Here is a 17,247-nt window from a genome sequence, read left to right on the forward strand (position 1 = left end):
TGGCTGCTTTCTCCAGGCCACATTTGGCACCTACACTCGATGTGCCCTTTCAATTAACAAATCCTTCTGTGGAATACCAGTCCAGGCGCTTACTTGTGCATTCATAAAATTGTGTGTTCCTCCCAGTTTGTCTTGTACAGCAGAAAATCTCCGGTGTTATCTGCATGCTGTGTCCTCTAGTGCTACAATTTTTTTTGAAACAGCCCTTGAAGTCTCATAATCAGCCAGCATTTTCTTCATTTCAGCCTCTGATATTATTTATTTATTTTTCATTTTTGTCACTTCATCTGAATAGCTGCTTAAAGCTTTGATATAGGCCTTCAATGTTTCATTTATTATAATTAGTTCTGAATAAATTTGATTTTTTCCTCTAAATTACTGGAAACCATCTCTTGTACCAAATCTGGAGCTTGAACTGCATTTTGCTGACAAGCTGTAGGATTCTTAGTATTTTCTTCACCTTTTCTACTTTATTGTCTTTCAGACTCTCTAAGTTTCTTCTTTGCTGGCATCCAGGCAGTGTATTTAATAGCCAGTAACTGAATTTTACTGAAGGTGGCAGAATTACTAGCCCTTATCTATCAGTTTCTTTGTTTTACACTGGGAGAGCTGAAATTAAGCTTTTGATCAGTGCGCAACCATCTTAGAAGTCTTTAATCTTAAATTTATTGACAGTTACTAGTGCTATGCATGAAAAGTCTCCCAGGCTGTACTAAACTAGCATAATAGCTAATGTCTAACACATCAGTTTGATGTACATCACCGTTTCTATACTTTAAGCATTTGGCTAGTTAAAACAAACTTTTCTTACAGCTGTACTTATCCATTCTGAGTATCACTGTCTCATTCAAGTTTCTTAGTGGTGCAGGTACTGTACTGTGGTGTTTCATCATTTATCCCTTGGGTGCTTGCTTGTCTTTAGGCACTGGGAAATCTTGCATTACTGGTGGCTATCTGCTTAAGGTGGGCTTATGTTCCCAGATAAGGTTGTCAAAGCAGCACAAACTAGTACAGCATTCTGTGTAGCTGATGCATCAGATGGTATCAGTGATTTGGATGAGATAAAGAATATCAAGGACTTGCATTATTTCTTTTTTTTTCCATAATAAATTTTTATTGATATATATTTTCAAAATACAATAAAATCACACACATAATTCACTACTATTACTATCAAAACTATATACACTATCTACATGAAATGCTTCCATATAAAAATCGTCATTATTCCAAAAAAGAAGACACCAGGGAAGAAAAACAAAGCCAAAACATTTGTAGAAGTACTTTGCGTCCATACATATCATACATATTTTCAAAACATTGTTTCCTTCACATATACATCCAAACTTTAATATATTCCTAATAACAGTATTATGCTAATATAATGTTAAAAACCTTTTCCCATATTTTCGGGTTATTAATATTTTTGTTACTTTGCTTCAGGAGTAATTTATGTGCTAATATATGCTTTATAGCCACAAGCTTGAAATTATCCCATGATGTCTTATCTGGTTCTAACCAATTTGTAGCTATATATAACTTCATCAGCAAAAAAATATTCATACATATTATAGTTTGTGACCTAGAGAGCTCTCTTGGAGGAACATGTAGAATCATAAATTCCCATGATAACATTGAACTTTGATAACCCATCTTTTGTAGTTGTGTTCTAAGAGAGTTCCAAAGTTTATATATACACTTGCAGCTCCAGAACATATGAAGAAGATCCGCCGTTTGATCTGTGCAATATGGACAAGTTGGAGAATTCCTAGGATTAAATTTATGTAACCTAAGACGAGTATAATAAGCATTATTCCAAATCATCAACTGCGTATACATCAACTTTTGAAAAGAGACTGATTTTATTGTTAAATCAATTGCTTTTAATACCTGATTATCTGCTACTGTCATTTTGTTTACCCAATACCCTGACAACAGAATTTTATCCTGGAATTTTAAATCTTTAATTAATTTATTTGTTGTTGTTATAAATTTGACCTCCTGTTGGAGAGCCTGCCACAATTCAGAGCATTTATCCACAATTCCAACTACCGGTTTAAAGTTTTCAAAATAACTCTGAGCAAGTTCTCTGATTTGTCTCATGACAACCATATAACTCTTAGGAAGATTCAATTCCTGCCTAACTTGCGAAGCCGATAAATTAAATTTATTAAAAACATCAATCAGAGTCAAATTAACTATTAATGGGAATTTACTAAGATCAGTCAACTGATTATTTAGTTTAAAATTGGGATTCCTATGGAAAGGCTGAAAAACCATCATATATTGCAACAAGTCAACTGATTGGAATAAATTTTGCAAAGATGACACACATGTTTTTAAGTGGTCCATAATCCCATACTTTATCAAACTACTTTTATCCAAAAAGGGTAAAGCTTTAGGATTTATGTTCCGATCTAGAATATGCTTGTAATTCAAGACCACCCAAGTTGGTATCCACTTTGTACTAATTACCTCGTAATTAGCAATTCTTAAACACCTGTTGGCGTTCACAATCAAATAGTATACTTCAAAATTTGGTAACTCAAGTCCTCCTCTACTCTTCGGGGTCATTAATTTCTCATACGATATTCTAGTTTTCTTTGGCTCCCAAATAAATTTAGTTAGATCTTTATGAATTTGTTTAAAAACTGTCTTTGTAATTGATACTTGAGCAGACCTAAAGATATATAACATTCCTGGTAATATATTCATTTTCACTATTGATACTTTTGCCAATACCGGTAGTCTTAAATTCCTCCATCTGCCACAATCAGCTACTATTAGTTCCCATACTCGTTTAATATTATTACTATAAAAGTCCTTATTATCCGTAGAGAAGCTAATACCCAAATATTTGATATTTTCTTTACATGATATCTTCCCCAACAGGAACATTAATGAAAAAGGTTTAGGAGTTCTTAACGGGGAAAATATTAGTTTTCTCCAAATTAATTTTATAATTAGAGACTTCTGAAAATTCGTTTATAACATTTAATATCTTTTCGCTATCAGAAATTGGGGTTGTACAATAAAAAATAAGATCATCAGCAAATGCCGACATTACTAATTTATTCCTATAAAGTATTGGTGCATTATGATACAAATTTTGCTTAATATATAAAAATAGAGGTTCTAAATAAAGGTTAGGACTTGCATTATTTCTACCATTTAAAATTCAAACTCTCCTCCAGTAGTACTGAAAAAATGTATTTAAGTTGTTAGTACAAAGACCAAGAGCAGGTGCCAACCTTAGGCGTAGGCCAACTAGGCAGCTGCCTAGGGTACTGCTCTAGCAGGGGCACTTTTCCAATACTCTGGTTGGTGTAGGTAGACCAGGATGGGGCACTGGGTGGTGTGGGGGGCGCTGTGGAGACATTTTGCCTAGGGCACCAGTTGACCAAAGGTCAGCCCTGCCAGACGTTATTTTAATAAATCTGTGATTTTTCTGTTGACCTTGACTGGGTTGTTGACCCAGTTAATCCTGTTGGGAGGTCCTATTCCCCATCCCCACTAAAGCAGATATGCACACTCAAATCTATTTAGTTTGGTTGGAGGAACTACACTGAACAAAGAGAGACAAGGTGGATCATGAGGTTACAAGCAGATAGACTATCTGGTTTGAATGACAGAGTGTCCATGAAACCATTCTTGATAGCAAGGGACAACAAGCATTAACATTGTTTATAAGCCATTAGCCTAGTGTTTTTCAGGATGGCTCACAAATCCATTAATAAACAACATATATATTTGATATATTTTACATTTTTATAGTATACATTTATACATAAGCATATGTTTTTTTTTAAATAATGGAACATATAGTTTGAGATATGTATATATGTTTTTAAGCTGTATGAGGTTGAGGCATCTATTATAAATTAAATATTTGTTTTTAAGATAAAGAATCGCAGAGGTTTTGAACACAAGTTTCAGCCAGCAATTTTTAATCAAGTTTTTTAACCAATTAAGCAGTGATGTCATCAATTAAGGAATAATAATGATTGGTTGATGAAGTAACAGCAAAGGTATTTAAATGTAGAAATGGCATAGCTTTTTTAACAGACTGATGAAGCATTCGAGAAAATGTGAAAGCGCTTACTGGATGTTTTATTGTTTTGTTCTATAGTTCAGTGTGTTTAATAAAAGGCCAAGCTTCTTATTGTCATGTTGTGCTTCAAGAAAAGGTTATCTTGGTTGGAGGAGTGATATATTTTGTGCTGTCAGTTTCCTAACTCTAATTCTCCTGAGGGATTCCTGACTTACTGAACCTACTACCAAAGTATTGTGAATCTATTTTTTCTATTCAGCCTCCTGATCCTGTTGGTTTGGATTGCATTTTTGATTTCTTATTCATGCTATGGGTCGATTCTTTTGGCAGTCTGACTCTCATAATCTGAGTGCCCCCAGATTTCATTTCATCCTGTTTTACAATCTGACTGTATTAATTCTGTTGCAGGATTTTTATTTATTTATTTATTTTTTTACCCGGCTGGACTTCTTAGCTCTTAATATTGTTAAGCTCCTCCTCTTTTAATGTCGCTTGGGGGCATCCTGATTTGTTGCTGCTTTTAAAGGCTTATGAGTCTTTGTTAATTTATTTTGCCTTTTAATTCCTTTAATCTTGATGTTGCTTTACTGATTCTATTAATTCTGCTGTAGCTCCAGCTGGCTTTGTTAACTCGGCCGGAGGCCTTTTCTGTGTTCATTTTTCTGGAGTTCTCTAGAACTGTAAACCTGTCCAGTCATAAATTTGATTTGGAAACTTAAAATTCAGCGATATAAAACCATAGATCTTTTTGTCTGATACTTCAACATTTTTAGTAAATTACTTGATTGTAGCTAATGTATTGGATGCCTTCTTTTGTCTGCAAAATAATTTAAATGAGTGATTGTGCAGATGTATTGTATGTCATTGAAATGGGGTAATTTATCAATTATCCAGACTTGGTGTGAGTGTCAGTTTATATATCCATGGTTGGTGTGGTTTGTTCACCCTTGTGATTTAAAGCCAACCACTGATAAATCCGGTTATACTCACATCCTGGAGTTGAATTATTGGTATTATACAATGACACTGTTTAGGAAAGAAATTGATTACCTTTCTTAAAGTCATTATATGATGGCGATTTAGTACTCCTCTGCTTCCTCAACTTGATTGTTATGCACTGTGCATTAGTATGGCACATGCTCAGTGCATTGAAGGGGAAGTGCCATGAGAGCAGGTCCATAGCAGTTTCACTGTCCTCTGCTCTTGATTACCAACAATAACCCCACCGCCAGCAGTCTGAAGTGTGAACCTTTCAAGTATGTCTGAGTTTCAGAAATCCTCAGTAATTTACTTCAAAAACAAACATTTTATGATTGGCAGGGCAAAAACTTGAAGAAAATGAGGGGTATTCTGCGAAACTTTGCAAAGTTGAAAGGTATGGTTAGCGGCAGTATAGTTGATCAAAGGATCAGTTAACATACCTTGAGTTGTCCCTCATATAAAATGTAAGGGTAAGTTAAGTATATTTTAGTAGACAGCCTGCTTTCTTGAGTATTTCAGTAACCTGCTGTTGAATGGTACTTCTTTCTGTTGGTATATGCTGGATTTACAATGGGTAGTCTTATTCCGCTTCTCAATCAACATGTATGTTTTTGAATTGTAAGGACTCTGTTGTATAATTAATGTTGAAAGGTTTAATTTTTGGCTATGTTGCCATGTATTAAAGTAGGGTAGTTTTAGGTTTGTGCTGTTTTTCACTTCATTAAATCATGCTTGGAGTTTTGAGCAGAATTGTTTTTCTCAATAGAATGAACTCTGTTCAGGCTAGTTTGAGTCTCTTATTGTTCATACATTTATTGCTGTAGTTTTCTGGTATTCAGTATTGTGTCTGGGGAACAGTGTATTGTGCACCGAGTTAATACCTAGTATGGGTGGAACCAATAATGGTATAAACTGACCTGTTGTACTGACTCTGATGCTTTATGGAAGTTTATAACAGTAGCACAACTAAGTCTTTTGCCATTTTTAGTAGATAAACGTGTGTGCAAGAGTCACAAAGTAAGTTGATTTGTATGTATACTCCAGGGAATAGAGCAGTGTACCAGTATGCTGAATCATTGCTTACCATGAGATGCATGCCATTTTGTCAACAATGGATTAATTGTAGTGAATGTCTGACCAGCTTTGCCAACTTAGATATGTGAACTTGTACAATATAAAGAAATGGTGTATTTTAAAATAGGTTTTTGAGGATTTGATCTCATCACTGTATTAACTCCATGTCTGCATTAATAACTTCTCATTAATATTTTATTTATTTATTTTATTTTACATTTGTTGACCGGGCTAGTCCAACTGGATCATTGTCCATTTTCAGTGGAGGCCCGGGGAGAAAAGCTCCACAGATTAAAGCATGTTTATAGAAATACATGTAAAAAAACACTTGTGATATAGGCAAAGAGCAATAATACAAGGAAATTAGTTCAGGTCAGGTGATGCTATTCTAATAACAAATAGATAATACTAACTATGTAATACAAATTATGTAATTAAAAACATGAAAATAAAAATAATAATTTTTTTTTTAGTAACAGTAGAATCATAATGTTATTTATGATTTGAGAGAGAGATTTAGAGTGTTAAATAAAATGCAAATATAGTTGAAAGATGAAAGTAGGTTAGTCTAGATTGGTACAAGAGCAGAGCCAGAAGTTATTCAGATGTGAAAGAAGTTGCTTTTTAAAGCAAGGAAAAGTGGCTAGAGAGGAGATATGTAAGGGAAGGTTATTCCATATTTTGCCAACTGAGTTGGAGAAAAGGCAGTTCCCTGCAGAGTTTGAAATTCTGGTCATGTTAACTTGTAGCTTTTGGGAGGAGCGTAGTTGTTTTAAATTATTATAGGGAGTCAAGAGGTTGCTAAGAGCAGGTGTTTTTGAGGGTTGATATAAAATTTTATGTGCTATTAAGAGTTGTTGATAGATAATCTTGTTAGGAAGTTCCAGCCAGTGTAGAAGTTTTAAGTTTATGCAGTGGTGAGTTCTATATTGAGATGCAGTGGCAAATCGAGCTATGTTGTGGTAGGATGTAGACAGTTTCCTAAGGTTACCTTTAGATAGATTAGTGTAGATCGAGGATGCATACAGAAGGGTAGAGATAAGATGTGATTGTGCTAAAGTAGTCCGTGCCTTAGGTGTAAGGAAGGGTTTTATTCTGTATAGTGAACCAATCTTTTTATTAACTGTTTTTATTGTGTTATTAATGTGGTGGTCAAAGCTAAGATTATTATCAATAGTAACACCAAGCAGTTTTGTAGTGGAGTCAGGAGTAATGTGAGAGTTATCACTTGCAGTGATAGTAAAATGTAGTTGAGTAGATTTGTGTGTAGGTGAAAAAAGTAATAGTTTTGTTTTCTTGGGGTTAAGGAGAAGACATCTTTTAGAGAACCATTGTTCAACGATTGAAAAGGTAGCTTGTGTAAGGGATTGGAGTTCTGGTTGAGAGGAGGCTGTACAGATTAAAGTGGAATCATCTGCATATTGTATGCAGGTAGTGTTTTGGATAGATGATTGGAGATCATTAATAAAGATGGAGAATAAAAGTGGGCCTAGTATAGATCCCTGTGGTACTCCTAATGAGATAGGTAATAGAGTAGATAGAGAATTTTTCCAGAGTACTGCTTGATGTCGATCTTCTAGATATGATGAGAACCAGGTTAAAGAAGAGTCATCCAAGGCAAGGGATTTCAGTATGTGGAGAAGAAGTGTATGATTTACCATATCGAAGGCTTTTGACAGGTCTAGAAATAGAGAAGAGGTTAGTTTGTTGTTATTACGGTTACAGTTGATGGTATTGGTGAAAGAGAGTAGTGCAGTGGTAGTACTATGTGAAGGCCTAAATCCATGTTGGGTGTCAGCTAGTAGGTTGTTAAGGAGGAGATGGTTTAGTAGTTGTTTATGTATACATTTTTCATAATTTTTGCTAGAGGAGATAACAGTGCAATTGGTAAAGTTAGAAAGGTCGGTAGATTTGCCTCCTTTGTGTAAGGGTATGATGTGTGATATTTTCCAAATTGCTGGGAAAGCACTTTCTTTTATGGATCTGTTTATTAGAATAGAGACAGGATAGGCAATAGCTTTAGCTGCTACTTGCAGGAATTCAGCAGGAAGCTTGTCTGCTGAGGGGGTAGTGGGTTTAAGTTTGTGTAATAGAGATTGTATATAAGAGGTGGGTATGGGTTGTAGTTGAAGGAGAGGAAGAGAGTCATTGAAGCTACTTAAGAGCAGTTGAGAGGTATCAGGAGATAGGTGGTTAGCAAGACTTTGTATGGATGAAGTAAAGAAAGTATTGAAATTATTGGCTATTAAAGTAGAGTCTTCGGGGTCTAAGTCCTGGGGATTGGGTGTGATTAATTTGCCTGGGGTAATTAGATTGTTAATAGTAGACCAGAATTTTTTTGGTTCTTTATTGGTGGATTGTTGTAGTTCAAAGTAAAAATTCTTTTTTACTTAATATAGCTTAATATAGCTTAGCATGTCATGACTGGACTCTTGTATGTGCGCCCAAAAACTTTCTTCAGGACACTAACCCCCCCCCCCCCGCCCCCCCCCAACTTACCCCATGCCTTGTTACTTAAATTTACAGTAAACTCTCAGTTAAACAGCACCCATAAGGATTGGTAGATGCCGGATAACTGTAGTTTCTGGTTGCTTGAGAGTTGCTATTAAAAACAGGCCTGACTTATACTGTACCCTGTACTATTTGTATGGTTTGACATGTTCTCAGGTTAGGGAGGGGGAATTTATTCCTGTTTTCCTTTTTAAAACTCTAAAAATGTAAGGTGTTTTTCTGCAGGGGAGAAAACAAAGTGCAACACATGAAAATTGTACTGTATTTCTTCAATTTTTTTTGATGGTTGCATGATTTCTGGTTAACAGAGTTTACTGTACGAGCTTTGAAGATGCACTGACTCTGTGATTTTAACAAGCTTGAGTCACTGATGAGCTCTGATGTTCCCTAGTTCCTTGCAGTTTTGTAAACAGTTAAGTTTGATAGGTGTCCAATCCTGTGTCAGTGAACACCTTTCAGCTGTGAAAGAAAAGATGACCAGCTAACTGAATACTTTTTTTTTTGTCAGGGGTCCACCAGACAAAAATGGAATGCAGAATATGTAAGTGGTGCTGATGTTACAAGGACATGAGAAATGAGATGGTTTAGATGGACTTCAGTCCATCCATCTTCATCCCCTTTTCCCATTTTGCACATGGGATCAGGGTGTCACTTTCTCAGTGGCAATCATCTTGAGCCAAGGTGTTCACCGCTAGGTGGCTAGCCCTGTAACGGTAGTTCATTTGCACCACTCACTTGTGCACACACACTCACCTACAGCAAATTTGGAGTGTCTAATCCATCTACTGCACGTCTTTGGAATGTGGGACAAAACTGGAGCACCGGGAGGAAACCCACGTGACCACAGGGAGGACATGCAAACTCCACACACAAGGCACCCCAGCTGAGAATCAAGCCAGAATTTCTACACAGAAGGCACCCCAGCTGAGAATCAAACCAGAAAACCTCTTGCTATGAGGCGACAATGCTAACCATTGCACCACCGCGGCCACCTAATAAAAAACATAAATAAGAGAATGAAGGCAGTGCAAATGAACCCTTGACATTTGTTGCCTTGGTGTAGTACAGAAGTTTGTAACATTGGAACTACAAATCACCTCTTATCTTTTGAGACTATTTGAGAGCCCCCAAATTGGAGATAGGAAAGGAAAGAGATTGATGTTCAGAATACTGTAGGGAAGTAAGGTGAGAAAGGTAAACATTAAAACAGAATGCATGTTGATGGGGTGTTGATAGGGGCATCAGAGCCTTGAAGCAGCACTGTTTGTAGTAGGGAGGCCCAGAGTTTGAAGTTTACTGAGGGTCCAAATAAGTTAACACCAACTCTTAACATTAATGCACAAGCTGCCCTTGAACAGTACAGAAATACATATTTATCTTTCAATCCAGCTTTAGTATCTGGACAGCTCACCAATTTTCACCAGTTTCCACATTAAACTGGGGATAAATTCCTTTAGGTATCTTACCTCCCAGAACTTCATGTGTTTGCTGAATGGAGGTACAACTATAATCACTGCAAACTAGGTGATCTGTTAACTGCTGAAAGTCCGATTTGTTACTGCTATCAGAGTCAGGGAATTCAGATTTGTTGCATGTTAATGTTCTTCCTGTAATATCGACTGCTTTATTCACTGCTGTGACTCTTGTCTGTACGCTGCAGCCTGATTTGCTGTGGAGGCAGTTCTTCATGTTGGAGCACTGCTGCAGGTCATTCAGCAGAATTTGCTGACTGACCTTTGAAAATGTGCTTGGCTGTGTATTATTGTGTGTAACTTGTAGCTATAAGTCATCTGTCCTGCCTATCTGAAGTGTAAAGGTAACCTGCATCAACTAGTTCTATTTTTTTTCCATACTAGATGGAATCTGGTTTTCAAGGTAAATAAAGGATAGATGACTACGCAGGGTCTTGGGGACAAAAACGCTTGGCAAATAGAGCCCTGCGTGTAGTTGTGGGAAGCACCCAACCAGAAGAGAGACTGGTCATGACTGCCTTTATGGGGAATCTGCCTCCCATACTGACGTTCTCCCTTTTCTGAATGACATGAAACCAACCAACACTAAATTAAAAAAAGAAAGATAAGGAGAACCCCCAAATGGGCACTTATCTGAAAAATGTCTCCGTAATCAGCACAGAAGAAAGGCATTCAGACTGACATTTGGTGATGGCATTCGGACCGGCAGCAAAAGTTTTGTGTTTGTGCATCCGTATGTCACCTTTATGCCGCTGTACACCTTGCGCAGGGAGTGTTTGTAGCTGCTTAACTTTTTTGGCTAAAGTTAAATGTTTATTTTGAAATTAGCAACCAGAATTATAAGGTATTAATTTTGGTTATGGAAAATCTGATTTGATTGTTTAGTACTAGGTGTTTGCATAGTTCTACGATTTGTGTTAACTAATGCCATTTCATGTTTTGGATGCCTGTATTTTATTTGTAACTTTGAAAGTTGTGGTGTGCTTACTCACTGATCTTGTGCTTTTTTCAGAATCCATGTACTGTTAGTATCGGATGCCTTCATTGTGAAAACCTGTAGACAAACAGAACCTAAAGACAAACGAAGTGTTGTTTTCTGCCAAGTTTCTGGAAGAACTATCCATTTCATTTGCAAGATTAGCATTTGACTTTCCTCCTTCAGACAAGACTTTTTGCTCTTACAGATAATTTTATATCTGTTCAGAATTCACAGACTTGAATTTTAAGCTGAATAAATCTGGAATGGCTAAGAAGCAAAACCAAAAAGGTGAGTATTACAGGAGGATGTTTTTTTTTTTTTTTTTTTTAAGACCATGATTTGAAGCCCTAACCTGACCTGCTTTTCGAATTGGCCTGTGCAGGCAGTATATAATGTAAATAAGCAGGTATATGTCATTAACAAACACTGAATGAGTGGATGCTCTTTGGTAGAAGTTGCTGGATGCTGGCATATTTTAAGTACCTGACTGCTTTCAGTTCTTTGTGATTTTAGTATTAAATGTAAGTTGTGTGGAATGGTCTTTGGAGTGGAACATTGACCTTGGACTGTTCACGGAGATGAAAGGTAGCAGTCCTGGATTGTTTAGAGAAGAAAGGTAGTGGTCCAGCATAAGATGGTACTCAAGTGTTGTTTTTTTTTTTTTTAACTTTGTATTTTTTTGTACTCCATCTACTTCTGTTCAGGCAAGGCAGCTTTAGCTTCTTAAGATAATCCACAAAGCTCCAGCAAGTCTTGGTTTCCTGTGTCTTTACATAGGGATCACAATTATTGCTTTTTAGTAGGAGTGAAGGCATTTTCCAGTAGATCTGGAGACTCTACCTCTGTGTACATATCAAAGTAATGGAGTAGACTTCCTATTGTATCTCACCTAGCTAATAACTGATGGATGATTGCATTTATTTGACCTAGCTCAACAGTTTTCTGGGTTCTCTTCCTCTGTGCCTGCCAGCCATCAGCTCCCTCCTGTCCTATAGTTTGTCAAGTTGCTGCTCTGCTGCACTGATGTTCTTCGTGTTTCACTATTGCAGTCATCACACGTCAGGTCGTCAGGGGTATAAAACAGGCAGCCGACGCCATTACATCAGTCTTTCTTGCTGAGAAGGAGCCCAAAACAGAAGCAGTTCGCAAGTGCCGGCCGGCTGCTTCCTGAAATTTTCGTTTTTTGAGTTTCAAACCTGAAGTTAAGTACCCCATTGGGGATAATTTTTTCTTGCTCTAACCGATATCAGAAAAAGTTAACAGCTGTCTTGCCTGTGGAAAGCAAATACCTCACAGAGATTTTCATTCTTACTGCGTCACCTGCTTAGGCCCTGACCACGACGTCCCTTCCTGTCGGTTTTGTGCCTTGTTTAATGCCTGAACCATTCGTCTGGCTATCTTTGTCGCTAAATTCTTTTGCGGTCATTCTCCGTATTCTGAAATGGCTTTGATAAGCCATCAGACTACCAATCTTCCGAAAAAACGTAAAGATAAAGACAGAGACAGACTGCATAGGTCCAAAACTGCCAAGAACCCTTCCGTTAAGCTAGTCGCCGGTCAGCCGGTACTCCGTGAGGTGCCTTTGCAGCCCCTGATCCCCACTCCTACAGATTCGCAGGCCTCTGCAGAGACCCATTCGAGTCCGGTATGGTGTGAGATGCTTCTTCGACTATGGAATCTGCGGATGTCTCTACTTTGGATGGGTCTGGAGCCGCTGTGCAGGCACCGGCTTCTAAGGGTGTATTCTGACCTACCGATGTTCGAATTAAACAGACAGCTTTGTTTTTAATTAAAACTACCGAGTTTCTCAGGTCCAGAGTATGCACTACGCTTAAAAAACCGACCAAAGCACATGCTGAAGCTCCCATGCCACAAAAACAAATGCTTAGCATGGCTGAATACCTTATTACCCTAATTAGGGGAAACCAGCCTTCCCCTGCTAAGAGACAAAGAATTGAGTTTCATTCTGATTCTACAGACCAGGAGTCCAATGACTCTGACCCTTCTGATTATCAGGACATGCTCTTATCAACATATGAGGATTCCGATGCAGAGGAAATCCATTCCTTCTGTCTCCCCTCCAGAGGATTTTTCTTTTGGTGAAACCTTGCATACTTTAAGAGAGCATTTCTGTCGGGAATGCCAGGGCTTCCCTCAATCCAAAAAGAGACTCAGAGAATTTTTAGAGTTGCCCCAGCACAGGCCTCTAGCTATACCCCTGTCCTGGATGTTGTAGATGTTTTCATGGAATCAAGTCTTACTCCAGACACTTTACCCCCGGCCCCTAAAAAAACCTGACCGATACTACAGAGTACCCGATTCTCACAAATTTCTCTAAGAATTCTGATGCAGATCCAGAGACCATTTCCCAGGGACCTAAAGGAATTAAGGCTGCTACAGCCTGCCCCTTTAGACAGGGATTCCAGGGCTTTAGACAGATTGGGTAAGAAGGTATATACCTCTGCAACTCTTGCCATCAGAGCATTAAATTCCCAGTTTCACATGTTGAAATACCAGCAACATATTATGGAAGTAGTAAAAAAGCAAAGAGCGACCAGACCACAGCTAATAAAATCAAGCCAAGTTTTATTCCAGGAAATACAAATGGTAAGCACTTTTGCAGTAAAAAACTGCTTCATCAGACAAATTCTTCATTCCACTCATCAGTTTAAAAATACATGTGAGCCAATCAAAACTCAGTAGCAATTAATAAAACATCAAATAAGAATTCACTACTATGTAGCCCATTAAGGAGCTAGCTGTATCATAGTGGAGAGTAAATGTACAATAAATACTAAAAGGTATAAATACATGTAAAAAAGGAGATGCCTATATGCACCAATTTTTAGTAAAATACATAAAAGACACCTATTTTTTAAGATGTCTCTTATCTAGCATAGGTTTGATGGAAAATTTATCATTCAACCCTTTCCCCATAGTGGCTCTCATTCTAATGATCCATTCTAGTTCTTTACATTCTACTTTATTCCTCTCCATGCACCCCCTCTTACTGCGAAAGTGCTCACCATTTGTATTTCCTGGAATAAAACCTGGCTTGATTTTATTAGCTGTGGTCTGGTCGCTATTTGCTTTTTACTGGATTTCTTATATTTTGATTTACCAGTTTGCACACACCATGTTTCTGTTTTGGATTATATTATGGAACTAATTAAACAAAAAATGGTGTTACTCCCAGATTGTGCAGAAAATAAAGATTTACAAGAGTTAATGCATTCTGCAAACCAAGTTAGTAAGCATATTTTGCAGTGTGGCTTTGATGCCCTAGAAGCATCTTGTAGGGCTGCAGTCACTGGGTCTGTACTGAGAGGGCATGCTTGGCTGAAGGAACAAACATTGCCAGATCATGTCAAATCAAAATTACTAGATGCTTCTTTAAAGAAGGACTGTTTGTTTGGCACCAAAGCAGAAGAGGTTCTTAAAAAGATGGAAGAAAAAGCTAAATCTATGCAAACTGTTAAAGAATTCTTACAAGTGCAGCCACCTAGATTCATTTGGCATTGGCCTTCTAAAAATTGTTCCTTTCCATCCCCTTCCAGGCCTTCAGCCCAAACCCAGGGAAAACAGGCCACCCAGACTACAGTCTCAGGGTATGCAGAGATCTAAACAATGGAGTGCTCCCACCTCAAAACAGAGAGTGGCAAGCCGCCCCCTTATGGAAAGAGTTCACAATGACTTTTCAATTATCCTTCCGAGCCCTGCCCAATTACTTGTGCTCCTAGGAGGAAAACTTGCCCTTCATGCAAAAAAAATGGATGTCCACTACTCAGGACCGATGGGTCCTAAACATTGTATCACAGGGGTACAGATTCTACTTAATTCACTGCCAACCCCAAGCGGGTTTCCAGACCTTCCTCCAAACCAGTGGGCAGAGGCACAAAAACAAGTACTTCCCCTGCTCAATATCGGAGCTATTCACCTGTTCCAGTAGAACAAAGGGGGCAGGGTTTCTACTCCAGACTTTTCTGGTGCCCAGAAAAGAGGGCTCTTGGCGCCCAATCTTTCATCTATCAATTCTCAACACCATTCTGGTGGTCCCAAAATTCAAAATGCTTACCCTGCAACAGCTTCTTCCTATGCCAGACAAGGATGCCTGGTTAGTCACGCTAGACTTGAAAAAAGCTTATCTGCGCATCCCCATAAGTGAGTCTTGCAGGAAATATCTACGGTTCAGGGCAGGCTCTATGCACTATCAGTTCTCTGCACATCCCTTTGGCTTGTCTACTGCACCCAGAGTATTCACAAAGTACTTGGCTCCAGCCGTTGCATACTGCAGGCAGAGAAATATCCAAAATTTTCCCATACTTGGACGATTGCCTGATTCAGGCGGACCATCAGAAATTGCTACTTCATCACCTTGCATTTGTAAAAAGCCTCCTCACTTCACTGGGGTACACCATCAACAAAAAGAAATCACAACTGGTGTCCAGTCAAAAAATTGGATTCCTGGGAGCAAGCTTGAACACAACTTCCCAGATGGCATTTCTCACTCCAGAAAAACAGGTCTATTTGACCAACTACTTCAAACAAATGGCCACCAAAACCCATCTATCTGCAAGGAAAATACTGCAAGCCCTAGGGTTCATGGCCTCATGTATTCTGCTAATTCCATATGCAAGACTGCATATGAGGAAACTTCAGTGGTACTTAAAAAGTCTTTGGTGCCAACATTCTCAGGATCTGGAAACAGTCATTCCAATCATACCTTGTCTAAGGGCAGAGTTCCTTTGGTGGGCAGAAGCATGCAAGCACAACAAGGGACTGCCTTTCACTCAACCTTTCGCTACCCAAACCCTGACAACAGATGCATCAGACTATGCATGGGGGGCTCAGATGGCAGGCAAATGCATGCAGGGCAAGTGGAGCCCAGGCCAAATTCTCCTGCACATCAATCAAAGAGATGCTAGCTGTACAGAATGCTCTGACAGCCTTTAAATACCTAATCCTTCCAGGACAGCTGCTGATAAAAACAGACAACACCACAGTTATGTGGTACATAAACAAGCAGGGGGGAACCCATTCTTACCCACTCTGCAGGTTAGCCATGGCCCTGTGGAACACAGCCTTAAGCAACCAAGTGCATCTACATGCTCAATTCCTGCCAGGCAAACAAAATTCACTGGCAGATGACTTAAGCAGAAATCTCCTAGACCCAAACAAGTGAAAATTGGATCCCAACACCTTCAACCTTCTAATCCAGAGGTGGGGGACATTGGAGGTGGACCTCTTTGCCTCCCCCGAAAACCACCAGTTGAGCACATTTTGCACCAGGAACCCTCACAGCAGGGCCTGGAAGGTGGATGCCCTATCCTTCCAATGGGAAAACCTCTCAATTTATGCATTTTCCTCCTCTCAAAAGTACCACTCAAGATCAAACAGGACAGGCCAATGGCAATTCCTATTGCCCCAGACTGGCCACACCAGCACTGGTACCCACTCTTACGCAGTCTGACAGCAGTGCTACCCTGGCATCTTCATCAGATCCCTACCCTGCTGTCCCAGCAGGAGGGACAGATTTTTGCATTCACAGTTACAAACCCTAAACCTTGCAGCCTGGCTTATCTCCTGAATACACCACCAGCAACCCTCAGCAAACAGGTGCTGGACGTCATTCTTGAAGCCAGAATGCCTAGTACTAGGAAATCCTATGCTGAAAAGTGGAAAAGATTTTGTTCTTGGAATCAGTCTCGAGGAAAAAACACAGCCCTCCTTACCTCAAATCCTGGATTACCTAGCAGAGCTGTTCCACAGTGGCCTATCCTTCTCCATTTAAGATTCATGCCTCTGCCATCTCAGCTCATTATAATACTGAGCCACCTCTATTTTCTCACCCTCTCGTCAAACAATTCCGGAGATGGGCTAACAACTTAAGGCCCCCTAGGAGAGCACCCAGCCCTGCCTGAGACCTTAACTTTGTACTGGAAAAGCTCACGCTTCCCCCCTTTGAACCTGCTGCTTCAGCAGAGGTAAAGTTCCTCTCTTGGAAAACAGCTTTGCTTTTAGCCATAACTTCAGCAAGAAGAGTGTCTGAGTTACAGGCACTAATGGCTGTGGAACCCTTCATTATTTTCCATGCTGACAAGGTTTCACTCCGGACTAACCCGTCCTGTATGCTTTAGGTGGTGTCCAGTGTGACTCTGAACTAATCCATCCATTTGCCA

The 17,247-nt window shown here is 38.9% G+C and overlaps 1 protein-coding gene across 1 annotated transcript in view; it reads left to right on the forward strand.

Annotated features, from left to right (window-relative positions):
- SPATS2 (spermatogenesis associated serine rich 2) overlaps nucleotides 1-17,247 on the forward strand; it is a 1,115,118-nt gene that overhangs the window by 144,594 nt on the left and 953,277 nt on the right. Inside the window, exon 2 of the mRNA XM_044083679.1 lies at nucleotides 11,102-11,356. Coding sequence (XP_043939614.1) covers nucleotides 11,332-11,356 — 25 coding nt within the window. The 5' untranslated portion in view covers nucleotides 11,102-11,331. The remainder of the gene's footprint in view (nucleotides 1-11,101; nucleotides 11,357-17,247) is intronic.

This window comes from Protopterus annectens, chromosome 9.part0, assembly GCF_019279795.1.
Source record: "Protopterus annectens isolate FY-2018-M chromosome 9.part0, PAN1.0, whole genome shotgun sequence".
In the NCBI taxonomy this organism is placed as follows: domain Eukaryota; kingdom Metazoa; phylum Chordata; order Ceratodontiformes; family Protopteridae; genus Protopterus; species Protopterus annectens.